The 27178-nt window shown below is 45.4% G+C and overlaps 1 protein-coding gene across 7 annotated transcripts in view; it reads right to left on the bottom strand.

The window, feature by feature from the left end:
* adgrb3 (adhesion G protein-coupled receptor B3) overlaps positions 1 to 27178 on the bottom strand; it is a 202591-nt gene that overhangs the window by 37734 nt on the left and 137679 nt on the right. For all 7 annotated transcript variants that reach the window (XM_064316727.1, XM_064316723.1, XM_064316721.1 and 4 more), the window contains 3 exons: positions 9176 to 9302; positions 6375 to 6478; positions 5804 to 5906 (listed from right to left, as the gene is read on the bottom strand). In XM_064316727.1, coding sequence (XP_064172797.1) covers positions 5804 to 5906; positions 6375 to 6478; positions 9176 to 9302 — 334 coding nt within the window. The remainder of the gene's footprint in view (positions 1 to 5803; positions 5907 to 6374; positions 6479 to 9175; positions 9303 to 27178) is intronic.

Here is a 27178-nt window from a genome sequence, read left to right as displayed (position 1 = left end):
GCCCGTCTCCCCGGGATACGGCACGCCAGGCCCCGCCCCGTTTCCCATACTGACGGACAGCTCCAAGGTCGCACTCCCTGAGCTGAACCCAGTTATATCGCAGCGCGTTTTTGCCAAACATCAGGAAGTCCATTGAGGCGAGCTTGTTGCGGAAGGTAAGCAGGATCACAGGGCCCAGTTCTCCGGAAACTGGTTTTTTTTTTTAGGGAGGGGGTGTAGCTGGGCTGGGCACGAGCAGACAGACCCCCCGCGAAGCCCCGCCAGACGGCCGCTGGCAGCCCTGCCAGGAGGGGGCGGGAGAGGCGGCGCAGACGAAGATGGAGACGTGCACATTTGACCGCGCCCCCACCTCCATTTCACGCAGCGTTCCACCGGTTCTCTGTAAGCCAAATACGGGCTTCCTGTGCAGCACTTCCTGTGCACGCATCCTCAGCTTTTGACATCTCAGAAAGCAATCCAGTGACAAAAGTCTTGATTTCCTGCCTTCCCTCCCAAATAAAAGGAGAATGACAATAAGACGAGAATAAATTCCATTCGAGGAGGAAGATTACACCGTTGCTATGGTAACATTCGCTGAGCTAATTTACACTGCTTCTTGAATGGAAACAACTCCCAGCAGTGGGTTAATAATAATAATAATAATAATAATAATAAATAATAATAATACTAATAATAATAAATATAATAATAATAATAATAATAATAATATATTAAATAAACATTTGAGACTTTGGTCTAAGAAATGGGTCAAGCAGGTAGGTCGTGCAAACTCGCATTTTTTAACACTATTTATTGCGGTAAGCTATTTATTCGCGGCAGCGGGAAGGCGGCGGTGTTCGCGGCGGCGCGAGCGGGCGGGAGGGACGCTGAACCGCACCGCGCTCGGCCCTGGTCTGCAGACGGCCTCCGTTTTTGCGCTTACCGCAGCACAAACTTTTAATCAATCCTATCAAAGGCCCCCCATTGATTTCCACTCAAGACGCGGGTGCGTCGAGACGAACAAACAGCATCGATTTTCGTGACAAATAAACACCCGCCTACAGGATTTCACTGTGGGGGGAACCGGACCGCCTCCTCCGAGCACTGACCATGCAAACCTTCAGGTGGTTCTGAAGCGGGATTATATTATATTATACTATATTATATTATATTATATATGTATATATATATATAAAAATATGTTAATATTTTTACATAATGAGGGTAAAATAAATAAATAAATAAATAAAACCAGTGAAACTGAAACTGTGGTGTTTGCTTTGGACGTTATCGATATTCACCACAATGTGAACTGCTGAGCTGTTAAATGGTGAAGTCCCCCCCCCCCCCTCCCCTCCCCCTTAATGGTCTGCAAACCCTACTCTGGCTCAGGCCAGCTCACAGAAAACACCCCCATTTCTTACCCAGTGAACTGTGAACTCACTGTCAATAAAGGCTCTGGCTAATGGAGAGCAAGCAACAGTGGACTCCAATGTACCGGCAGTTTATTTACTCTTTTGAAAGAATAAAAAAGAAGCAAAATAACCCAAAAATAGCTATTAAACTCACGGTCCGTGAAACTTAAAGACAACATGCTGTACTTTGCAGTTATAACGTTCCTGCTTCAAGAGTCTGTGTGGCAGTCACACACCAACCCTCTTTAAGTCCCCCCAACCAGACGAAGTGACGTTGCAGGGGACAGATGCTTCTTCTCCATGCGATCACCACAGAGAGCAATGCAAAGACGGTGTATTTGCTCGTCTGTTTGGTTTCACTATGTTTAAACATGTTATTATATCTAAAGATATACACATCGTTAGATATTGTTCACAGCCTTCAGCAGGGGGTCCAGTTACAGTCAAAGAGAATAATTAAGCTTTTTCTCACTTCCTCACTTCAACAGGGGCAAAGAGAGTCAATGGGCACTCTCAGCTCCAGCCAATGGGAAGAGGCTAATGCTGAACTCATCTGAAGACGCGATTAGACGAGATTTATGGCACTCCAACAAGATTCCAAATAATTGGCTGAGCTTTTTAATCAGCCCGACTTTTGAAAAGACATTCGAGAAGACACACTGTGGGGTGTTCCCCATGGCAAAGACCAGTTTGGGAGGCGTGACTTGACTGGGCTACAGAAATAAAACATTGCTCCCCTTTATCAGTTCTTCATTTCATTCCATCATAACTCCCCTAAAATAAAATGTCTAAATCACTACAGTTTAGCTTTGCGTTGTCTTAGCTTTTAGTCACACGCTCTGCCTTGCCTGAGCCTTTAAAAAAAGAAACATAATCTAACTTCGGATATCATCTTGCAGGGAACAATAAATAAACAAACAAATAAATAAATAAATAAATAAGAGTATTTATTGCTTTGGTTGTACCATTACCCTTGAGCATCTGTCCAGAACATTTCCTCTCTAGTGCCCTATTTGGGTACTTTCATTTTTTATTTCCTTTATATAAATTAGCGGAAGTTCAACAAACTAAATTTAATGATAAATGAAATCATCCAAAGTTTATTTATTTTTTTAAATTTTTTTAGGGAAGGAATGCAGTGAATCCCAGAATGCTCCTCTCTGTCCTCCTCCTGCCCTCGGGGGAAAGTTGGCAGTGTGGCGACTGCGCGGCAGAAACCTTGAGGAGCTCGGGCCACCCAAATCATTTCGCCGCCCTCCTCCACCAATCAGGGACGGCGAAGCCTAACCCGCATGACAGCAATCTACTTATTTATCCGCTGATTTATTCGCGAAACGCCCTTGTTTCCGTGTGACTTTCAGAGCTCTGAGTGACTACTAAAACAAAGTCCGGGAAAGAAACCGTAGTGTACATCTGAGGCTCACATAAATCTGATCCAGTTTAAACATAAATACCTCAGCGCAACCGGCCCAATGCTAGCCACAGTCAGGCTCACCTGTGGTCAGATATCAGCAAAATAAAATGGCAGCATCAGGCATGTTAAGATCAGTCTAAGGCAGATGTTAAATTGAGCGGATGAACTGTGTGCATTTGACAAAACTGTTGGGATGGAGGGTGGGGGTGAAGGGTGGGGGTGACATTTCTACAGAGGAGGGAAGGGGATGAGGGGAGACTGTGGTCTACGAGGAGGTGAGTGACATTTCTACAGGAGGGGAGGGAAAGGTAAGAGGAGGTGAGAAACTCTGGTCTACAGAAGGAGGTGAGTGACAGTTCTACAGGAGGGGAGGGAAGGGGATGAGGGGAGAGACTGTGCTCTACAGAAGGAGGAGAGTGACAGTTCTACAGGAGGGGAGGGAAAGGTAAGGGAGGAGGTGAGTGACAGTTCTACAGGAGGGGAGGGAAAGGGAGGAGGTGAGAGACTGTGCTCTATAGAAGGAGGTGAGTGACAATTCTACAGGAGGGGAGGGAAGGGGAGGGGGAGAGACTGTGCTCTACAGAAGGAGGTGAGTGGAGGGAAAGGGAGGAGGTGAGAAACTCTGGTCTACAGAAGGAGGTGAGTGGCAGTTCTACAGGAGGGGAGGGAAAGGGAGGAGGTGAGCAGCTCTGCTCTACAGAAGGAGGTGAGTGACTGTTTCACAGGAGGTGGGGGGAGCAGTTGAGTGACTGGTGACTCTGGCATTTATGAGGGAAGGAAGAAGTGAGTGACTCTGCTCTATGGGAGGGGAGGGGATGATTGACAGGGCAGGGGAGGGGGCGAGCGACTTTGGCTTTATGGGGGTGAGAGAGCCACTTTGCCGCGCTAACGCAGAAAGGTAACCACCCCGAGGTTGTTTACTTCTGCCTCCAGTTCGCTCCGCTGACACCCCCTTGAAGCCTTGAGTTTATGGAAGCGCTGCGATTTTTTTTTTTTAATAGGCACCAGCCGTTTTAAACCAATTAAAACAACATCTCCATTTTATTTGAAAGCGATCTGGAAGTTTCTTCCTACGCCCGTTAATCTTTCTTTACAGCGCGCTCGCTCGAAACGCGTCTCCAAAACCATGCCAAGGCCCGAGGCCCTCGGAGTTCACCTTATTTATTTCGCTTTTACTTAAGTTTCAATTCCCGAACCGCGTCCGGAATTCTGACCTCCCAAATCGGTGGATTCTGCCCCTAACTGGACACCCCTGCCTGTAATGTAACATTAGTAAACGGGCCGTAATTCTGAATAAAAGGAGGCCTAAAGGCAGTTCAGGCGATCGAGTCTAAAAACCCCGAGTCACACGATCACTCTTTCCCACAATCCTAAGGGAGAACCGTAGATCGTGTCTCTGGGGGCTTCGCCGGCGACAAGCGGACCGCATTTCACCGTGATGGAATCGGGCTCTCGGGCCTCGCTTCAGCGAAGAGGGGGGCGGGGCCAAGAGCGCGAGCCCGCGGGGATGACCCCCTCAGGGCCTCCGCTGGAATTCACCTTGAATATACCTGCACCCCCCGCCCCCCACCCCCGACGGATAACGCTTTTCTGTACGCCGCCGAAGCGTGGCGGAAACGCGACGACGAAGCGGCCTAACGACGCGGGAACGTCGCGGGAACGCCAACGGTCGAGCGGGAAACCGGTTAACCGCTCCAAGGCTGAAGCGAGTTGGTGGCGGCGGGGGATTGGTGGGATGGGGAGGTAGGGGGGTAGCAGGGGAAATTCAATGATCTGTGTTTTCTCTTCTTACGAAGCGGAGTGCTCCCAACGGGACAGGGTGCCGGAGGCGAGCTCACGACCAGACAAAAATCTTCAAAGTCGCACTTCAGCCCGAAATAAAAGAGCGCACGCTGGATCCCAGGCCGCACCTGGGCGGGTGGAAAAAACCGGCCTCGGAAAACACCTCCGGGGCCCTGTGAAGCACAGACGTGTCACGTCGCTCAGAACGTGAGCGCTAGCCTACCGGCTACAGACGCGGCGGCAGCACCTAGACAGCATCCCGACTTGGGCTGGCGTACGGGGGAGCGTAACGCACGTGCTGCGCGCGATATCGCCCACGATGGCCGACCGACGGCGCCTCCTGAACTCCGATGAGGCGACGGCGTGCGGCCGGAGCGGCCGTAGGTCCTTCAGACGAACGGGCGCTCCGACCTGAAGCTGCTGGACAGCGGGGGACGGTATTTCCTGTCGCACAGGAAACGCAACGGGAATGCGGACCTCATGACTCCACGCGGGCCACCCCTGCGGAACCGTGCGCAAACTGGGCCGATGATCGGATCCGACGGAGAGCGGCGCGCCGTCGACAAGGCGCCGTGGCGAAGGGACGGACGCGAAATTCCACCCGGTAAATTATTAGTCAAGATGCGCCGGTCAAACTGTCAAAACAGGGCGCGTCCATCAGCCGAAAACGCACTCTCGAACCTTTCCGACACGTCTGAGCGTGCCCAGAGCAGACGTAAGCACGCAGGGAACGCAGGAACGTAGCACGCGGCGCACCTTCCCAACGGTTCAAAAGTAAAGAGCTAAGAGCTAAGCGTAGGGCACGCTTTCCTCAGCGGGAACCGAGGAGGGGGCTCGAATATCTAAATATTTTGCGGCGCCACTTGAAGACTCGGGAGTCTTGGCACCGGGATCTGTGACAGCAGTCGTTACTCCAAGACTGTGCGTCTGCTGGACTCCCAGGACCCTTTTTTTTACCAAAAAGCTTAGGGAAAAATATACCTTGTATATCGAGTACGCGTGAACACAAGAGGCACATTCTGTATAAAATGTACAGCGATGCATTAACTACAGGCGGAGTCAAAGGTGGCCTCCGTGCTCCACCGGGTTTTTGTGTTACAGAACTTCGTAATAATAACCCTATAAGGAGAAAAGGAAGACGCACATCGTGCTTGGCGAAATCCGCGGTACAATCAAAGCCGGGCGGGAAAGCTGAGGAAGCTCGTGGACTTACCGCATTGTGCGTCTGCGTTTGCCCCACCAGGATCAGCACGTTGGAGCACACGATGGACAGGCAGAAGTTGATCAGGATGATTGACCTCTCCGATCGGATGTACCTGAAGATCGGGGGAGAAAGAAACAAGGAAAAGGGAGTGAAAAGCCAGCCCTTGTCTTCCATCGAACCCAGCATTCATCTCCTCAGTACATTTGGTAATGCCGTCTCATCCAGATTCATTTCGTTTAAGCCATCTGATGTCACCTCCTACATTCAGTAATAAGCTTCCATATTCATGTACTGCAGCAGAAATATCCTTGAATTGCCAATATTAATCTCGATTGTTATTGCATCGCATCGTTATTTCATCGAACCGCTTTGTCACATGGCCCTGACGTAACTCACCACCTGACGTAGAAACGATGTGTGTGTATGTGTGTGTGTGCGTGCGAGTGTGTGTGAATGTGTGTGTGCGTCTATGTGTATGTGTGTGTTTGTGAGATGGATACTGTTGCCCATCTCTTCTGTATGAGTACATACTGTGTGTGTGAGGACCTGCGTTGGGCTCGTCCACACACGGTGCACTCACCTCCACAGCACCGCGTACACCACCGCCAGCGTGATCAAGGCCACACAGGACAGGCCACAGCCGACAATCAGGGTCACGGTGGGCACTCCTGAGTACTCCATAGCCTGTGAAAGAGACACAGTGAAGGCACACTGACTGTGGGCTTCAGCACGAATCCACAGAGCCTGTGAAAGACACACAGTGAAGGCACACTGACTGTGGGCTTCAGCACGAATCCACAGAGCCTGTGAAAGACACACATTGAAGGCACACTGACTGTGGGGTTCAGCACAAATCCACAGAGCCTGTGAAAGAGACACAGTGAAGGCACACTGACTGAGGGGTTCAGCACAAATCCACAGAGCCTGTGAAAGAGACACAGTGAAGGCACACTGACTGTGGGCTTCAGCACAAATCCACAGAGCCTGTGAAAGAGGCACAGTGAAGGCACACTAACTGTGGGCTTCAGCACGAATCCACAGAGCCTGTCAGCCAAACGGACATCACTAATGAACCTAGATTAGCTGGAAAACCTTACCCAGGGACTGAGGCTGATTACTGAGGCTAGTATCAGGAATCACCCACAACTTTTTTCATTTTGTGATTTCTACTAAATATCTAGAAATATCTGAGTTGGGTCACAAATGGCATGGTTGTTGTTATTATTATTATTATTATTATTATTATTATACTGGTGAAAGATTTTAGGTCCTTTGTAAGATCATAAGCTCTCATATCTGACTATACTCCATGAGTATGGAAATGGTCATACTGACTTTAGTTGGAATTTAATATGGAAAGTAATAACTATTAACTTCTTCTAAGATACTAATTCTCAGGCAACTCTACATTTCTAAAGCCAAAAGTAAAGACTAATGTCTTCAAAATGATCCCCTTTTCCCATTATTTCAATTTAGCAGTTATCATGTGACCCTATATTAATTAGATACTCATGAATATTAAACCAAGCGCACAAAAGTACTTATTCAATGTCGGGACATCACACCATTAGTAAAATATGGCAGAATTTTAATTAAGACCATTTGGCCTAATGTGATTTGGCCTAGCTGATACAAAAAAAGCCATTAGTGTCTACCAACTTAATGGAAGACAATAGGGTTATGCTTTTTCCACCTTAGGTAAAACATGCTTCAAAGGCCTTTAAATACAGATAATAAATATGGACAGAGAACTTAAGGCACTATGTTAAGAAGCAACAGAGAAAACAGAACGATGGCTCTAAGCGTAAAAAAGACTTAGTTAGTCTTAGTGTAAAAAGTCTTAGTTAGGCTTAGTGTAAAAAAAGTCTTAGTTAGTCTTAGTGTAAAAAGTCTTAGTTGGTTAGTCTTAGTGTAAAATAGTCTTAGTTAGTGTTAGTGTAATAAGTCTTAGTCTTAGTGTAAAAAAGTCTTAGTTAGTCTTAGTGTAAAAAAGTCTTAGTCTTAGTGTAAAAAAGTCTTAGTTAGTCTTAGTGTAAAAAAGTCTTAGTTAGGTAGTCTTACTGTAAAAAGTCTTAGTCTAAGAGTAAGAAAGTCTTAGCTAGCTGGGGTACCCCAGGCTTATTTTGACCATGTTTTCTGGCCTGTCAGGCAGACGGTTTGACCCTGCTGCTTGACAGACGGCAGTACGTCAGCAGACCGTCCATCTGATGTGATCGCGCCTTTCAAAGGCCGTCTCTCTCCACACCCCCAGCACTTCAGCATTCCCGCGGTATACCGCCGCACTTAAAGTAGAACATCACCCGTGGTTTTATCCTCTGCCCCGAAATTTATGACCAATCCCAGAATTCAACATGTGACACAGCCCCTCGCTCCGTCTCCACCTCCAGGTCTCACAACTCACACTGACATATCACTCATACACCCACTGTAATCAGAGGTATTAAAGGCCAGGCCCACTGTATACACATGCACACACACACACACGTGCATGCTTACAAACGCGCGCACACACACACACACACACACAAACAACAGTCTTCTACTCTTCTGTACTGGAGATGTGAGTCCCACAAAATAACACAAATGCCCAGCCCAACCCCCCCCAACAAACACATGCACACACACACACACACACAAACTGCACACTAAAGAAAAAAAAACAACTCTTCCTTTCTATTCAACCATTAAAATAAACATTCCAAGCTTCCTCATTTGGGGGCGGCTCGCCTTAATCAGTATTGATACGTGTATCGATCATTCTCATTTCATCAAGGGAATACTAATTGTGATGAAAAAACAGAGGAGTGGGCAGAAAGGGAAGACTAAATTAGATTAAAAAGTGAAAAGTGACACCTCACTAAAGAACTGGCAGACACCAGCCTTTCTACAGCCACACTGCTGCCTGGCTTGCCTCAGACTGCTACTCATGATGCACGACACGGCCTTGCCAATTTCTACCAAACGGAAAACCTCACAGTATTCAGATGCTGCACACTCATTGAGAACTGTAAAATACTAAGAACTCAAAATGCTAAATACGTGGTCCTGTTACATGTAATGAAATTGAATTGTATACAAATTGTACACATTTACGGAATTGTACGCGATAGGGGGCGGGGGGGGGGGTCTGCGCACCGGCAACACACATGCACACGCATATAATTACACACGCAAGTGGATAATTACCTACAAAGATGAGCACATTAACACATGGACCTGAACAGCATCAGATAAACGCAGCAACGCTACCTTAAGCATTGAAACGAAGCACAGCCACACATTCACACACGCGCGCGCGCGCACACACACGTAATAAAGCTCCGGATGGTTTAGATGTCTTCATTCGCATTACACGACCATAATATTTTCCACAATACTTACTATTTCTCTTGGTTGCTGAGCCAAAATGGCGAAGGTAGACACACGATCACATAAGCATTTTGTATGGGATGCATCAGTAAGCACGGTTTTACATCCCTTGGCGGACCAGGTTCCCCAAGAATCGTTCCTGCAAGAAGAAAGCAGAATGAATTAATTGTGACGGCGCTCGATTTTACATGGCTTTCTAAAATCCGCCCGGATAGAGACACCCCAGCTGCATGGTGCCTAGTCTATTTACTAACAAATTAAGAAAAATAAGATGCGATAAGTCAGCGCGCAGTTTAATACAAAAGATATTCAAACCGAGCGGCACGACTCGAAGGGAAAATAAGCAAGGAGCTGTCCAGTCGGAGCTGGTGCTGATTGATTGAATTCCTCCATACGGCGTCTTCACCTACCATTGCTCTGATATTGAAACATTAAATAAAAATGCTCTTGCGGTACTTTAAGAAAAAAAATATATCGTCTGTACCAGAATTTCGTGTGGCAGAATGCGAGAGGTCGTCAGTTTTTCTGCCGATCTGTTGTTCTTTTTCGTTCTTTTTCCCCAACCTCTTTTCTTTTTCCTCCTTTTTTTCGGTTGATCTTTTCCCTAGCTGTTCTAATTAGCAGCTTTTGGATGCTTCCTGGGGGAAAATTTCACCCTGGAAACGGTGGACAGCATCAGATTGATACTCTGTTCCTTTTTGCTGAAGCTACAACGGCGGGGGAGGGCGAATCACACACAACGCGATCGGGCTATGTTTTCTTATTCTTCTTACTTAATCCTGCGGCAGAAATAAGCCAAAAATACTTTGAAGCGATTTTAATATTTATAATTCGCTTTTCCATGACTGTCTTTCAATCCGTCACGTGTAAATCCGTTGCTATAGAGAGGAGCACAATTACATCCCACCCATGGTAAACGAGAGGATGGTACCAGCCCGCCAGTTTTTTTTCCCTCTATAGCACAGGCGAAATGAAAGAAAAACACGTTTCTTCTATTTATTACACGTATATTTCGAACCCCGCAGAGAACGTCAAAGTAAATAAGACACAACTGACCGTCACCCGTTATTCTAATAACTGTGTTTTAATTTTTGGTAATATAACGCGGAGCATCGACAAATTAAATTAGCCAGCTCACCCCTCCTGTACAAAATACAGCAGGTTCTGAGTTTCCATCTATTGCATAATTGTTTCATATAGATTTTAGCTGAACATCCTTGGATTTCTATCTTGCAGACTTAATTTTGCTTCCCAGTTAATACAGATTTATATGACGATATGTTTAACATGTTTCATTTTACAACGTTAACATCTGTAGGTAATATTTTACTACTTTTTAAGGTTTTGAAAATTGATGCTACCATAAAGATTAATCATATCGCTGATAACTGTAACTGCTCCATATATTTTAATAAAGCGAAATCTTTAAATCCTTCATATTATTTTGAATAGCTTGAAATTATATTAAATACACAAGTAAACGCATAAGAGTCAAGACCCCAGTCTTAACACGTCTTAATTAAATACAGAATACTACCATTAGGGGAAGGGATGCATTCAAGCAGTTGCCTTAGCCTAAAGCAAGATATGACAACACCCAGCTGAGAAGGCGTGCCTTCCAGTCACCGGTGTCAAGTAAATAGACAACTGCCCAACATACAACGCATAGGCCTGGGGAAACCAGTGTGTAGCTATCTGGTTTGTTTAGATACAAACACAGCGCAACGATAAGCGAAACCAATAAAGCTGTTCTCATGGCACCCCCCTATCCACCAACACAATGCACGTCGCAGACCAACAAGGCTGGGGCCGGGGCCGGCTGAACCAGCGTGGAAAATCGAAGTGCGAAGTGCCATAAGTCATAACGGCAAACAGGCCGCTTGTGACGGCTCCACAACAAGCGCCTCACGCAGAGGCACAGATGTATTTCACAACAAACGGTTCATATGAATTATTACTGTGTACTCGCATTCGCGATTGCTCTGCACCAAGGAACCGTGGAATCAAAGTAACCTTGTAATATTGCGCGTACACAAAAAAACGCACAAAAGCTTAATACGTCATTTGATTAAAAGATCAAAAAAGTTGACCGGGAGATGGAATGCGTCTAATTAGCTACTTATCGCGTGTCAGAAAACTCATTCGAACAAATATGGCCTAATGCGTTGAGTATTTGATTAATTATTAACCGCACGCCGCAAGATACGAAAAAAGCTCAAGAGAAGCCCTGAATTTAATTCAAACTGAAATACGTCCACTAGCGCACAAGATCCCAAACCACTCTACAGGCATCGCCATGGGCAGCTAGGTTGCTGATTTAATCCATTGACAATTCATTGATCTAATCCCACTGAAATTGTTGAACGCAAATTTTGCATTCATGAAATGAGAACACTCAGCCATTTAGCAATTGCATGATGATAAAATATGGATGCGTATACTAATTGAGCTGGCTGAGTAGTTGGCGTCTTAATGTGTCTACCCCACTTTAAAAAAACTCTCTCTCTCTCCAAGTATTAAGAGTTATCACTAGCAGTATTTGTTTGCGTGTGCCTACGTATCTTCACCATAAAAGGCGCAGACTTTTGCAGAATCTGCGTCAATTTTGAGTTTTGAATATCGGGGGGAAAATGCACCAGCAGACACGTGCAAATTCGTTTTTCAAAAAAACTGATAATAAAAAAATGTTAATATGAAAGAGTTTGTTAACATTACCAGAATTCTTTTATTCCCATCTTCCCTCATTACATAATGCGGGCTGAATTCCACGGGCCATCTTTCAGCCGAATGAACTACCTCACCATCCATATCCGCCCGGTTCATATGCAATACTTAATATGCAACGATAGCCGGGATCAGCTCATTGCATAACTAATTATGTCACACTCAGTCTGAATTCTGTTCATTTCATGGGATGTCTGTGTTCGGTCAGAATGGCGCAATTTAGAAATCGCACGTTCACATTTAGCAGCGCAGTACACAGTAGAGTACTGTACCACCAGTAGTACATCAGCATAGTCGCAGTTCTGCCGGTAGTACAGTATGACGGGCAGCGTGGAAGCTCATATGGTGAACTTGGCTCCGTTCTCGCTGAGGAAATTTGAACAGATGCGCGGTGAGGTGCGCGGTCTCTCCAGTACACTGAGTTTCCCCACCTCGACAAGATCATGGTGAGTGTTTCAAAGATGTCACACTTGCACAAACGAGAGCTGCCGTAGCATGTGGAGTGCCACAGTTCGCAAAAGTGAGGGGGGCACGGTTATGCTTCTTCATCATAATTCTCCATCGGAGCACAAACAAAATGCATTTTTTTTCATGAAATATACCAACGTAAACTCCAGTAATAAATGCACTGCAAGTGCACCACATTTCCCTGTGGAAATATCATGGCAATTTTTAATTCTTCGTAAGCATGGTGCACCTGGAAATGTGACTAAAGGAGCATTAGTTCCTTTACCAATAGAAAACTGTGTGGGTATGCACATATTCTAAATGTACATGAAACTGCCTGTGGTGATTGATCAGCATCAAATAAATAAATAAATAAATAAATAAAAAATAAAAAATAAAATAAATAAATAAATATTTATTTTTTCTTTCTTTATTAATCTCATTTAAGTATCCGTTACTGGGACTCTCAGTTTAACTGAGTCATCCACATCCCCTGTGGATCATATTACAGCTGAAGTTCGTGCACTCCTCTAATTCACTGTCCACAGGCCAATGAATCTTTTCCACAGACCAGGCCAGACGCTGAGCAGCGCTACCGCAGCCTGGAACAGAAGCAGATCGCTTCCCGGCAACGGCCGGTGGTCCACGGAGACTCGGTGAATTGTCGGTAAGCGCCGAGTTTTATAAACTCCGGGCGAAATCAATCTTACAGTCGGTCTTTCGGCATCGGCTTACAGTAAACCTGAGACGATGTCACGCGCCGGTGCTCTTACACAGACCACGGGCTTTACGGCTTTCGAACTGGACTGCCGCATTCACGCTTTGAGTGTTCGGCCCCCACACATCGCTTCTGACGCAGAAGCTGCTGGTAACTGAACACACTCAGAGAGTTGAGGCCATTTATTTATTTATTTAATTTTGTTGCTGTTCTGTGATTTACTTCGTTTTGGAACAAGGCCATAATTAATCCAGCGAACAGAAACACAAAGCTTTTTGCTGAATTAAACTTGTTTTTTTATGATCATTATTTTGTTTTACTTTGGCACAAAAGCGAATCGAAATGTTTGTTTTTAGTTTTGACTGACAAATATTGACTTACAACAATATTTGAACGTGAGCATGCCTAACGTGCCAAAGGTTTAAATGATCAAAAGAGGGTTGCTTTCCTCAAAATATGTTTTTTTTTTCTATGCCCAGCCCATGCCAAAAAAACTAACTAACAAACGAAAACAAAAAACATACTAAATGTAGATTTCCGCGTTTCCAAAAGAGGAAATGTAATCTGAGATGTAAGAAGTACGTATCTACAATCCCTGCTATTACGAAATAGCAGGGATTGTATAGCATATTTTATCCAGTGATATGAATATAATTGGAATAATAATAATTGGGGGCAAAGTATGAAATATTAAGATTGACACAGCAGTATGGTGATCACAGCCTATCAGAGATGGGGCAGAAAGGTCATTGACCGTTCCTTCAAGATTACAGATCACAGCTTCTGAGAAAACAGGCTGGGGGACCAGATGGTCTCGTGTGGTTGGAGGAGAAGGAGGAGGAGGAGGAGGAGCAGGAGGAGGGTGTGCTGATAATCACAGGCTGCCAGTGTTAGAGGAGACAGGGCTTCAACACGCCCCTCTGCACTGAGCTCCAGGGACACCAGAATCCCTGTGTCCTAACCCAAAAAACCAAACCCCAAAACACAATACCCAAGCTGCCCAGGGGGGTGACTTTGTCCTGTCTACGTTATAGCTGCAAGTGTGAGTGCATTATGGTCCACGCTGGTACCCTGGCCGAGAGGAGAGGTGGTGCGAAAGGAGGTGGTGCGACAGGTGTAGCGGACCCAGCCGGCAGAGACGGTGTAAAAGAGGAGCGTCGGTAGGCCAGAGCGGGGGGCGGGGCCAGGAGCCGCGACGTCACGGCAACGCGATGACGGACAGCCTGAGATTTCTGGCATTGCCCCGAGGGTGCCAGAAATGCACACGGGAGCAGGTCATTCAGCGCAGACAAGGGGACCGATTCTGAGGCACCCACCCGGACACCCCCGCACCCCCAGCGTGTTTGGCAGCCTCCAGGGGAATGACTTGGCAGGTGCCGCTGGCCTGGATTTCGGCGGCTGGCTGAACTCAAAGGGCTCTGGCAGCCGAGCCGGGCGCTAGGAGACACAGGTACACCGCTGCCCTGGACCTGGAGTACGGCCCAACGGCCGCCACACAAACCCCGCCCCCTGCCCACGCCCCCTGCCCACGCGCCCTGCCCATGCGCCCTGCCCACGCGCCCTACCCACGCCCCGTGCCCACGCCCCCTGCCCACACCCCCTGCCCACACCCCTACCCACGCCCCCTGCCCATGCGCCCTGCCCACGCGCCCTACCCACGCCCCGTGCCCACGCCCCTGCCCACCCCCTACCCACGCCCCTGCCCACGCCCCCTGCCCACGCCCCTGCCCACGCCCCTACCCAGCCCTGCCCACGCCCCTACCCACGCCCCTGCCTACGCCCCCTACCCACGCCCCCTGCCTATGCCCCCTACCACGCCCCCTGCTCACGTGCCCTGCCCACGCCCCCTGCCCACGCCCCTGCCCACGCCCCCTACCCACGCCCCGTGCCCACGCCCCCTGCCCACACCCCCTGCCCACACCCCTACCCACGCCCCCTGCCCACGCGAGCCGCGTTAGCCTCGCAAACCGCACGGACGACCCAAATTAAATCACACGGACCGCACAGAACACACTCAACTCCCGCACCTGTCTGCTTGTCCGGGGTCTCTCTCTGTGTACCCTGGGTAATCTAAACACCGAATCTTAATGTTCTGGATGACTGGCCGTGAGTAGAAACAATCAAGAGCCCATTATAACTGTTGTCATGGGCGCAATGAAAATGCTATGATTTGAAATTGTAAACATGTAAACATAACGTGGTTCAAGATAAATAAAATAAGAATGAAATAAAATAAGCAATAATTCATCTGTACCCTGTGAGCAGCTCCTACACAATTTGGTATGGTGGAATTACGTTTTTAATCCAATTTAATCATAGTTCACATAAATCCACAGTACAATAAAAGTGTGAAACTTACTGGCCCAGAGTGGGCGTGTTTTAATTACATCAATCTTTCATAATCTAGACAGACCATGAACAAAAGACCCAGTGACAAAAATGTTACATTTTTGATAAGTGCTAACATCCATATTGCTAACTGTAGTTTATATTGAAAAAAACTTGACTTACTATAAAAATATGGCCTGAAGTTTATGCAGGCCAAATGTACCAATTAACACATCAACGAATGAGTGCATTCACTGAAAATATATCTAGAAATCCTGCAATTAAATTGTCTTATTGCAGCCATGTTCTTAATATAAACATCATATAGAGTTTCACTATTCAATTGCAATTAATACGAGACTGTGTACAAGGATTCCATATGACATATTAGAAGCTAGTCTGGAAAAATTGTCCTATATAATTAGACCTTAAATTTGGGATACAGTACTTGATAAATTATGTAACTTGTGTTACCTATCTGTACTGGAAACATTGTGAATCTTCAAGTATGTTGCTATCTAAAATCTAATCAGACACAAATTAATATTATTGGTTTATTAATTTTTTTTTTCTTATAGTTATTACTCCACTTCAAATCTGCATTACCCTTTACAATCCCACCAAGTTTAATATGTCTAAGAGAACCCCCTGCGGATGTCAATTTGCTAATTAAATAGCACGCTCTTCAATCACACGTGGCTAATTACTCTGTTTCTTTACGGAATCGGTTGACGCTGAGCCATCCGTATCCGGGACTGTGTGTTCTGTCTCCATTCGGATGATTTAGCGGAGTTTGTCTCGGGTTCCATATGGCCGACACGCCCACCGCGAGCAGCTCAGCGGGAGCGCAGCTGTGAATGTGGCGCGACGGAAAAGCCTCTCCCGAAGCAAAGCGCTCGGCGTGGGACGTCCCGCGAACGCGGGGGTACTACAGAGCGGATTTGTTGATTAAACGATATCGGTTTAAGACGGGCGTCATGTAGATCCACTACGCTCATTTTATCTGCGTCAATCTTGTCATCCATATACACTGTAACGTTTTATGTCATAAATTACGCGGTACACTTCTATCTCAACACACTCTATGAAATAAATCAAATTCTATCTCAGGTTCCAAAAGTATCGTTTTAGCATGGGTACTGTCAACACCTAAACGCTATTATTGATTGTGAAACTGGAGCATTTGTGATGATGAAATTTGGCAGGAAAAAGGAGAAAAAAAAAAGCTAAACAACCCAACTTTGGGGCTTCATTGTGTGGATGTGTGACGTTGTATCTAAATTTTGTGTGTTTACATGTGGTCAGAAGGAACAGAAGTTAATGTTCTAAAGGGCTTAAACTCTGTGGTCATTGTGGTTATTTCTGTAGGGAACCCTGAAAAGTCCCAAACTCTCTGTGCTGTATAGGTATGGTGCTTTTTTCCCCTGCCAAGCAGTATCTTAGTGGATGCCATACCTGCTATCCCAGTATGTAAGATACAAACCACTCCATGCCAGTACATATATAAGAATAGAATGGCACTTCAGGGTGGTTAACATCCGAAGGATGAAAGCTGTGTGTCATAACTGCATTAGGACTTGGGAATACTCGTTGGATAAAATGGTTTAGCTGTGCGTTAAAAGGAAAACGTTCTAACAGTACAGGCACGGTTTGTAAGAAAAGGGATTCGTCTCTCTGGACAGCTTCTCCACCTGCGTGTGAGTAATGCGTGCACTTGGTCCGCGAGGGCTTTGCTCTCCGCGATAGCAGCCAGCGCAAGTTCCCGTGTTTAAAAATTCAGCGGTTCATTTGCGAAGGAAGCCGGTGACAGATCGGGTTAATGAGCAGATCCGGCTGAGTAAACGACAAAGGCCTTTTCATTAAAGGGAGCAGAAAAGAAAAAAAGAAAGAAAAAAAAGACAAACGACTTGATTACCTGCGTTAGACGCATTACCATCATTCTCTCCAGTTCGCTCGCACCCCCCCGCCCCCCCCACCATAAAGCAATTGTGGCACAGGCCTAACTTCTTATTGTAAGCTCATCATTTATTTACGCACGTGAGATAGCAGGAACAGGGTGGAATTAAACTTTTTTTTTTTTTAGCTTGTTTCCTTCTGCAGTCCGATCGTCATGTAAGGAAAAGTTAATGGCCATAACGGACGGGCTCGGTCCCTCACGTGTGAAGTGAGCCGTGGTGTTAAGCAGCGACATGCGCGCTGACTCAACGCTGGAAGCAGCCGAGGTCAGGCCGACGGAACCGCGACCGCTCTCGCGTGCCATCCAACGTACCCCGGAGCTCGTCGCTAGGAGAGACAGCTCCCTCCACTCAAACCAAACAGCCATGCAGAACAGCCACAGGGAACGGAGGAACGCGAAAGAGAGGAAGATGGAGGAGAGGAAGAAGGACACGAAAAAGAAAGTGGGAGTTCAATGCAGGATGAGGGCCAGAGAGTTGAAGCAGAGAGATTTTAGGGTATGTCAAGACCCAACTTAAATATGTTTCGGATGATGCAGTGGTTTGGTTTGCACCATTTAACACAACTGTGCTGCCCTTCTGGATCGGTTTTAATCAAACACATCAGCACTGCTCACTAACAGGCAGAGCCAATCCTATATGGGGGCAAAGGGGGACAATGACCCAGGGTACCACTGTAGAGGGGTGCAAAAATAATGTGCAATTGTATTAATTTAGGACGCCATCTTTACACGTATTCCTGGTCTAAGCAGCAAAGGTGTATCGCTTGAGTAATTTCTTCTAAAAAGCAGTTCCTACAATTAATATATGTGCGCAAGCTGATGTATTTATTTCCATTGCTGTCAATGTAGTGCCCCGCCCCCATAGGTGGTTGAAAAGTGATCATTGGACGGGTTACACGTACAGTTGTATTTGGATTGGTCATCTGCTCAGTGACAAGCTAGACTGACGAGTCAGAGAGTGAATGAGGGAATGAAATACAGAGGGTTGGAAGAATTTGAGTGACAGCCCAGATAATTTCAGAAAATAGATGATATCTACAGTTTTTTAAAACTATTTTTGTCAAAGTTATGTGGCCCACTCCATGTTAGTCTGTATTTAGGGCAGGGAATACATTTTTCTGTGAATTTTGCTGGTTAGAGCTGCTTTTTAAAAGCTAGCTACTGCAGTTAGCCATTTCACTATAGTATTTACGAAAGTAACAGTCCCTTGGACACCTGCTGCGTTTAAATTAAGCAGCGTTCTTGATGTTATTCAAGTGACATAGCATACCTAGCATACCAGGCAGACAAGGGATCAGCCCCAGCATACCTCCACAAGATATTCAAACCCTACATGCCAGCCAGACCCCTCCGTTCTGCTACCTCAGGACGCCTGGCACCTCCCCCTCTTCGCACTTGCGTTTCCCGAACACGTCTCCTGTCTGTTCTGGCCCCACGATGGTGGAATGACCTCCCCGTGGAGGTCAGAACAGCTGAGACACTGACCCACTTCAAGCGACGACTGAAGACTCACCTCTTCAGGCTGCACCTCTCCTCATCACTCCCTACCTCCCTGTAATCTCTTAAATGACTGTAAGCTTAGGGTTGTAACTAGGTAGCTGTTTCGTAGGTGACTCAGTTAATGCACCTGTCTTAACTACTGCTTGTATTTTTGCATAGACTGCGTTGTTGCTGTTCTCGTTTGTGTTAGTGTTAATCAGTTTAACCTTCAGGGTCCAAGTTGAACTATGCGGCTGTTCCCTGCACTTGGACCCGGTACTTCTCTCTAGGGTTCCCTACAGTTATACTTGTTCCTGGTTATGGTTATACACTTTGTTGTACGTCGCTCTGGATAAGAGCGTCTGCCAAATTCCTGTAATGTAATGTAACGTAAAAGTGAAGCAGATTCTAGCTTTATCAAACACAGCTAGCTGAAGCCCAATTTGTGGTCACACACCAGTTCCTCAAACCAAACACTGAGTCCAGCGGTGGCTGGTCAGAAGAGATTTAATTAATAGATTTAATTCTGAGTCTTCGCCCCCCCGGGCTCTGTTAAAGCAAGGCCAGGCTCTGCTAATAGGTGGAGAACTAGTTTGCTGATTGTTCATTAATTAAAGTGAATAAATCAACTTTAATCAAAATGTACAGAAAATGAAATGACATCCGCAATTTAACTTCATTATCCCCTCAAAAATTAATGTGGCTAAAAAGGTGAAATGTTTAATATGCGAAAACACAGCATTGCAGTAATTTTGCTCCCTACATTTAGGAATTACCGCTAGTGCTAGTATGACCCCGCTCACAGCCTGGTTACATTATTGGCAGAAATTATATTAATGTGGATTCCCTAATTGTAAAACTAAACAATGAAAGATATTCCCTCAAGAGAAGTACAGTGAGCAGTGGAAGTAATTATGTCATCTGGCATTACTGCATTACTTTCATATGCCTGTATGGCAGTCAGAGGTAAGTTTTTGACATCTGTACAGGTAAGTCAAAGGTAAGTTTTTAACTTCTGTACAGGTAAGTCAAAGGTACGTTTTTAATGTCTGTACAGGTAAGTCAAAGGTACATTTTTAACCTCTGTACAGGAAAGTCAAAGGTAAGTTTTTAATGTCTGTACAGGAAAGTCAAAGGTAAGTTTTTAACTTCTGTACAGGTAAGTCAAAGGTAAGTTTTAACTTCTGTACAGGTAAGTCAAAGGTAAGTTTTAACTTCTGTACAGTTTACTCAGACACAACATTCATTGTGCACATAAATATTTATTATAAATAACACTCAATAATATGTTCAACTTTTTTTTTTTTTTAAATAACAGCTTCTTTGAATGCTCATGCCATATGTAAGACCACATAATTCTTACATACAGACTACACGCAACTACATATGCAGCATACCAGTGTGATAATATGGAAGTCAGATTTACTGTGGTTAGTGCGTTACATGCTTGTCAAATATGGCTTTACCATAACTCATTGCAATGTCACCTGTGGATATGCTCATCGTAGCAGCGCATTGCTTCTGAATGTAATGTTTAAGAGTCTACTACACAGCACAGCATGTCAAAAACACTTACACTGAAAAACTGATTTTAAAAAAGACTAGCGTGCAAACATCACACAAGGTCAGCACCCTGTAAGCGGCCATTCAGAGGCCGTTTCCGGGGGTAATTAAGAGTTTTTGCGCCGCGCTTTTATTTTGCCCAGTGAAACGCGCGAGAGACATAACGAACGGCAGTCGCGCGCTTAGCGACGCGGCGCACTGCGTGCCAAAGACCAGGCTCGTCAGCGGGGGCGTCTGTACGGAATACGAATGAGCCCGCAGTCAGGACAGTCCCCCCCGCCCCCCCCTCCCCTAACAGAGGTTTATGAGGGCATCTGGAACCATAAGTACAAAATGTCCGCTTTAAGCGCTCGTCCTCGGCCGCAGAGGGACGGAGCTCATCAGCTCAACATGGCCGCATTACCGCCCGCCGCCATCATCTATATTACCCCTCTCCCTCCCGCCGGACGCAGGGCTCTGATTGGTGTCAGGCTCATCAGCATGTGGAGCGGGTCAGGTGAGATGAGACGTCTGAATAATGACGTGGGGGAAGGGCGGGGGTGGGGGGGGCGAGGAGACGATGTGGATGGTGAATAGTGGGAGGGGTAGAGGTAACGGCAGGACAGGGATGTTGCGGGGGAGGGGGAGGGGGCAAGAGAGTTTGGGTCGAGGGGCGGGGCCCGAAGACAAGGTCACCTTCCTCGGAGGATGCTGCAGTGAATCATGGGACAGATTCTAGCGTCGGTTTTCCCGCGGGCGGGCTCGGTTGCTATGCCGGCCGTTGTTGCTATGCCGGGCGCGGAGGCCCAAGCCGACGCCTTGGACGGCGAGCGGCAAGAGGGCAGCGGGATGAAGCGGAGAGAAAGTGCGCCGCGCCGGGAGTCGACCATGAGACCCCGCGTGGGCCATGACCTCTACTCCACACTCTTAACCCCACAGCAAGAGCTTCAGAGAGCCTTCTGTCCAGCCAATCATCTTTCACTATTTCCTTTCCTCACACACTTTGTTGGGATCACTTGGTTTATTGTGCTCCAGCATCGGCGCTTGCTATTTGTACAGCTAGCGCTGCAACTTGAGGAAAACTGTGTACGCTAAAGGAATGATTTTTAATGTTTATTTGTACATAAGCACTTAGACAGTTGTTTTGACAAGATGTTTCACTCAGTGCAGAGTCAGTGGGAAGTAGAAGAATGTGTATGTGACTGAATCAAATCTAAAATGATAAGTGTATAGAGTTCCAAGAAAAAAGGTTGTGAACCCTTTGGAATCACCAGAATTTATGCATTAATTAATCATTAAATAACAATCAATTGCACGTTTTCATGTCTTTATTGAAGACGTTGTTTAAACCGTCACAGTTCAGGGTGGAAAAAGTATGTGACGCCTTGTATCTATTAACCTCTTTAGCAGCAATAACCTCCACCAAATGTTTCCTATACCTGCCAGTCTGACTTGCACAACAGTTATGAGGAATTTTAGACCATTCCTCCTCACAAAACTGATTTGGTTCATTGATATTTCCCAGATTTCTTGTATGAACACCCCCTTCAGGTCATGTTACAACATCTCAATTGGGTTAAGGTCTGGATTGTGATTTGGCCATGCTAAAACATTAATTTTCTTTTGTTTAAAGCATTGCGTTGTTGATTTACTCTTGTGATACTCATGTGTCTCGGGGCATCACTCAACTTCTATTAAGCTTCAGGTGACGGTCTGCTACCCTGACATCCTCCTGTAAAATTTCTTGATTTCATTTTGAATTCTTTGTTCCCTCAATTATCACAAGCTGTTCAGGCCCTGAGGCAGCAAAGCAGCCCCAAACCATGAGGCTCCCTCCACCATACTTCACAGTTGGGATGAGGGTTTGAGATGTTGGTGTGCAGTGCTTTTTCTCTCCAAACATGTGCAAACATCTCCAAATGTTGTGCATTTCTACAAAACAAAAGTTCAACTGTTGTCTCATCCATTCATAGAACATTGTCCCAGAAGCGTTGTGGAACATCCAGGTGGTCTTCTGAAAACTTTATATGTGCAGCAATATTTTTTGGTGAGTAGAGGTTTCCTCTGTGGTGTCCTCCCATGAATACCATTCCTGTTTAGTGTTTTTATTATAGTGGACACATGAACAGAGACTTCAGCAAGTTCAAGAGCTTTCTGTGGCTCCTTTGCAGTTACCTTAGGGTTCTCTTTGACCTCCTTCAGCATTACACACTGCGCTCTTGCCGTGACCTTTGCAGGATGTCCACTCTTAGGAAGAGTAGCAATAGTACAGAGTTTCCTCTATTTGTTGACAACTTGTCTTATTGTGAATTGATGAACACCCAGGCCTTTAGAAATAATTTTGAAGTGATACTTTTGAAGTCTTTTCCAGCTTTATGCATCTCTAAAGTTCTTCTTCTAAGGCCCTCTGAAAATAGTTTTGATCAGGGCATGGTTCATGTGTGCCTTTTTTATAGGGCAGGGCACCTCCAACCCACACCTTCAAACTCATCTCATTGATTGGAACACCTGACTCCAATTAGCTTTTGGAGAAGTCATTAGCCGAGAGGTTCACATACTTTTTCCAACCTAGACTATGAAAGTTTAAATTATGCATTCAGTACTGACAAGAAGTATCATTGTTTGTTTGTTATTAGTTTAAGCAGATTGTGTTTGCCTATTATTGAGACTTAGATGAAGGTCAGACCACATCTAATGAGTAATTAATGCAGAAATCCAAGTAATTACGAAGGGTTCACCAACTTCTTCTTGCTGTCGGTTGATGTAAACATCTGTGAATTTGCAATATATAACCAGAAAGGTTGTTGCCTTTCTTCAGAGAAGCACTAAACTGACATATTGTGGATATCTCTCCATGCTATATGTAATAAAGAGCACCTTACCGCATGACCCTTCCCTAACACAGTGTGTTTTATTTCCATGACAACCTGCATACGCTGTCCTTTCAGTACACTAGCGCTCGCCGACTGACTGATATTCCACACTGCCGTACTACAGCGGAGCTGAGAAGCACACCCTTCACTGGAGACAACCGGTAACCTGTAGACCCATGGGGAGTGACTAGGGCAAGCTTATTCAACAATAATCCATAGAACCCTGACCACCCTTAACCCTTTAAGGTGTAAGATCACAGATATGTGATTAGAATGTTCTTAACTGAACATTCTAATGCTGATTTAACAAATCACTACTGGCGATCGAAAATAACGAAGTTCTAGAACTCTGACTCGTAATTTTGAAGAAAAAAATAATTAAAAAAAAAAAACCTGCTCTTCAAAGGGTTAAGCATGCCTTGAGCTCACAGGTGTGGATCCCCAGGCATAATCAGATAAGGGTGAGGCCTTGCAAAAGCTATGAGCCTGAGATCAGGGAAAGAATTTTTTACAGTTCACTCATTTCAAATTGATCAATAGATATTGTTCTGCTGTGGTTACACAACGAAGGGCATTGTACCCCAGCAATCATGGAGAATAATTACCCGTTCGGCTGGCTAAACCTTGCACATTCGGCATGGAGCGTGTTTGGTGCCGTGGCTAAATGATTCTATTCATTACATCACATTGTGCTAAGTGACCATAATCGCTAGGCTATTGTATTGCATTGAATCATCATTGCTCTTGAAAAACAAAAAAACGAAACTAAAATACTACAAACAAACTCATTATTCTGTAATGGCAGTTAGGCAGCGAGAAGAGCCAGTAAGGTAAAAATGGTCTTGCTGTCAAACTCACGGGAGGAATGTAAGAGGAAGCAGAAGAAACAGGAGTAAATAGCAAACTCATGTCCCCTTTCTGTTGGACATTTTAGCCCCCATTCAGGACTGTACGGTACAGGGTATTTCGTGTCGTATCCGGGTAACGGTGCTGCCCTTGTGACACAGGAGCAAGTCCTCCGAGGAGAATGCAATCGATCCGTCCTGGATCTCGCTCGAAAGCCCTCGCCTTCTGGGGCTGCAGCCGTGTATTGCTCCCCGTGCTCGCTGGATTTTTATTTATTTTTCCCCGTTCCTCAGCCAGCCTGTCCTGTCAAAATGAGCAACGTGGAATGGCGAGAAGGCCCACAGTCACAGAGGAGAGTGACGAAGAGCACGGCGACAACGCTGTCAGGGTGACAGAGCTCTTGGGCAGAAACGGAGGAGAAACAGTCCAGAGATCAACAATCACTTTAGCGCTTCCCAGATTTGATCTTGTTTGGGAGAGTGGTTAGATGGAAGACACTTCTGCAGAAGGCCAGTGTTAAACCCAGTGACAGAGCTGGAGAAATACCGGAATAAGTCTTTCTTTTTTTTGGTATTCAGCTCTTTGTTCTGAATGTAAAGCACAAGCCAAACACAACCCTTCACCCAGGTGACACCATCCCTACCATCAAGCTTTGTGTTGGCAGCATCAAGCTACGGGGAAGCTTCTCAGTAGCGTGGTCTGTGAAGCTTGTTTCCATCAAGAAAAAGCTGGAGGGAGCCAAATACAGGAAAATACTTGAGAAGAACATGTTTCTACCATAACTGCGTTCAGGGCACGATGCATACTCCAAAAGGACAAAGACCAAAAGTATGCATGTAAATAAAATTAAAAAAATAAAAAATAAAAAAACATTACAGAGGAATGGCTTAGAAGATGAACAGGAAGATCAAAGCCAAAGTGTAGGCTCAAATCCCATTGAAAATCTGTGCCACGACCTGAAAATTGCCAATAACTTGGCAGCTGGGGAAAATCTGAGGGAAAGATGGGAAACAATTCCAAAATGTAAATGTGCAAAAGCTAATACAGACACACTTGAGAAGGCACAGATCTGCAATTGCTTCCAAATGCCAAGTATTGTCTCCGGGGGATGAATACTTTTTTAAATGAGAAATCTTTCGTTTAAAAAAAAAAAAGTTGAATAAAAAACGTGTATATTTTTTTTCTAAATGTATTGACTTTCTTGAGTTCTTAAAAGGAGTAATAATGCATAAAAATTTTACAGTGTAACAAGACAAAATTTATATGTGTATAGAGGTGTGTGTGTGTGTGCGCGTGTGTGTGACTTCTTGAATAATTAACTTCTTCACTGTAATGCAGGTGACCAAGTAGTCAGGTACAAAAAACGTATATACTGTATTTATATACTGTATTAATTATTTGTTCTTGTCACTATTGATTTTGTCTCTCCTGTGCATACTAGTCACAATGATGCTATATGTTTCATAAGAGTTAAATAACACACAGCAGTACAAGCTAATGCAGCCTTTACGATATAAAATGAATCAAGTAAATTAATGTCTTTATTTTCTTATTTTTCTAAATGAGGAGACAGGCCTTTCTAATACTGGGTCATATTACAGCAGTCATTACTGAGTCATTACGATGGAACAGCGGCCATGTTTAATTTATTAGCAAGAAAAACGAGAATATATATATTTATATACTGTAATAATCACCACTTTCACATAAGGCGGAATATTTTTCCTATTCAGATGTTTTAATTTTTTCTCAATGTTTTGATACGTCTCAATTGAGTTGTAATTAATGTATATGTACATGCAGTAATACAAAAAAAAAAAAAAAGAGTTAAGAAGAAATTTTCAGTATGTATCAGAGGTTATTAATGCTTAAGTAATTATCCCCCCATGGCCCTTCTGATTTTAAACTCTTTTCTTCTAGTGCTCGAGGTGGAAATTTAACCCTTATTTACGCCTGTCTGTGAACATCTAAACAATGAGCGTTAACTTTGGTCTTCCCCCCCTGCGATCGACACCTACGCCTGAGCCCTGGGCCGCATCCAGTGTTTAAAGCTCGGCAGTGGAGCGTGTTAAACGCACGCGCGCGAACTCTGAGCTGGCTCTGCACGCGGCGATAATCAGCACGCCCGTCATGTGACCCGGTGGCTATTCGCTGTTCACGCGAACGTGCCAGGCCCTTAAAATCGGCAGTGGAGACAGCGGTCAGGAGGCACCGGAGCGGAGGCACGCCACTGAGGAACGAGAGCTGGGAGAAACGGAAGCCTGGGGGAGGGGGGAAGGGGGGGAAGGGGCATGCGTGAAAATCCAGGACAACACCCCGGACCGTCTCGTGAGCAGAGCTGCATATCGCAACTGGGGCGGAAGTAAGGGACCGTATTAAAGGACAGCCACTCGGTACAGAGGAGGAAGCTGGATGAGCCCTCTCATAGAGTGGGCGTAATTTCTCATAACCCCTACAACCCAGGCGGACAGAGGCGAGGCTGTAAACCTAACACTTCTTAACACATCTGACAGGAGAATGGCCTGCAGTGCTGACAGAGCTCACATAAACCGCTAAATATTGTACATCATGCACTGATGTACTAGTACACTGCATTGTACTGTTGGGCATGTACAGGAACAATCAGAATGCAGTATCAATGCTACAATGCTACAGACCTTGAACTGCAAATCTAGTTCTTTTGGCTCAATCCTACACTTCTGGATGTTTTATATAAAACAGGTCTGATATTTTTATTAACAATGACTTGTTATGTAAAATATTTTATAAGGAGAGAACATAGTTGGAGGGAGGAGGGATTTTCTATTCTATTCCACAGTTCCTTGAACGATGAAAAATAGGACATTAGTGTACTTCAAACCACCAGTTGCATTCTGAAAGTTTAGCCCATATATTGAAAACCGCTATATCGCACTAAAAAGTGACACTTCACGCAATATTGGAAAGCACTGACGGACATTCCCGTCGATGTATTGCGGATAGTCAATCGAAGGTGAGGGTTACCATGGCAACACCACTCCAACCACGGCAACACCAGTCCAACCACATACAAAACGAAGACAGGGCTCGGGTTCGACTGCCCACAGCCTCTTCCAAAGGCT

This window comes from Anguilla rostrata, chromosome 18 (genome assembly GCF_018555375.3).
Source record: "Anguilla rostrata isolate EN2019 chromosome 18, ASM1855537v3, whole genome shotgun sequence".
Taxonomy (NCBI): domain Eukaryota; kingdom Metazoa; phylum Chordata; class Actinopteri; order Anguilliformes; family Anguillidae; genus Anguilla; species Anguilla rostrata.
This window is presented reverse-complemented; position numbering and strand designations above follow the sequence as displayed.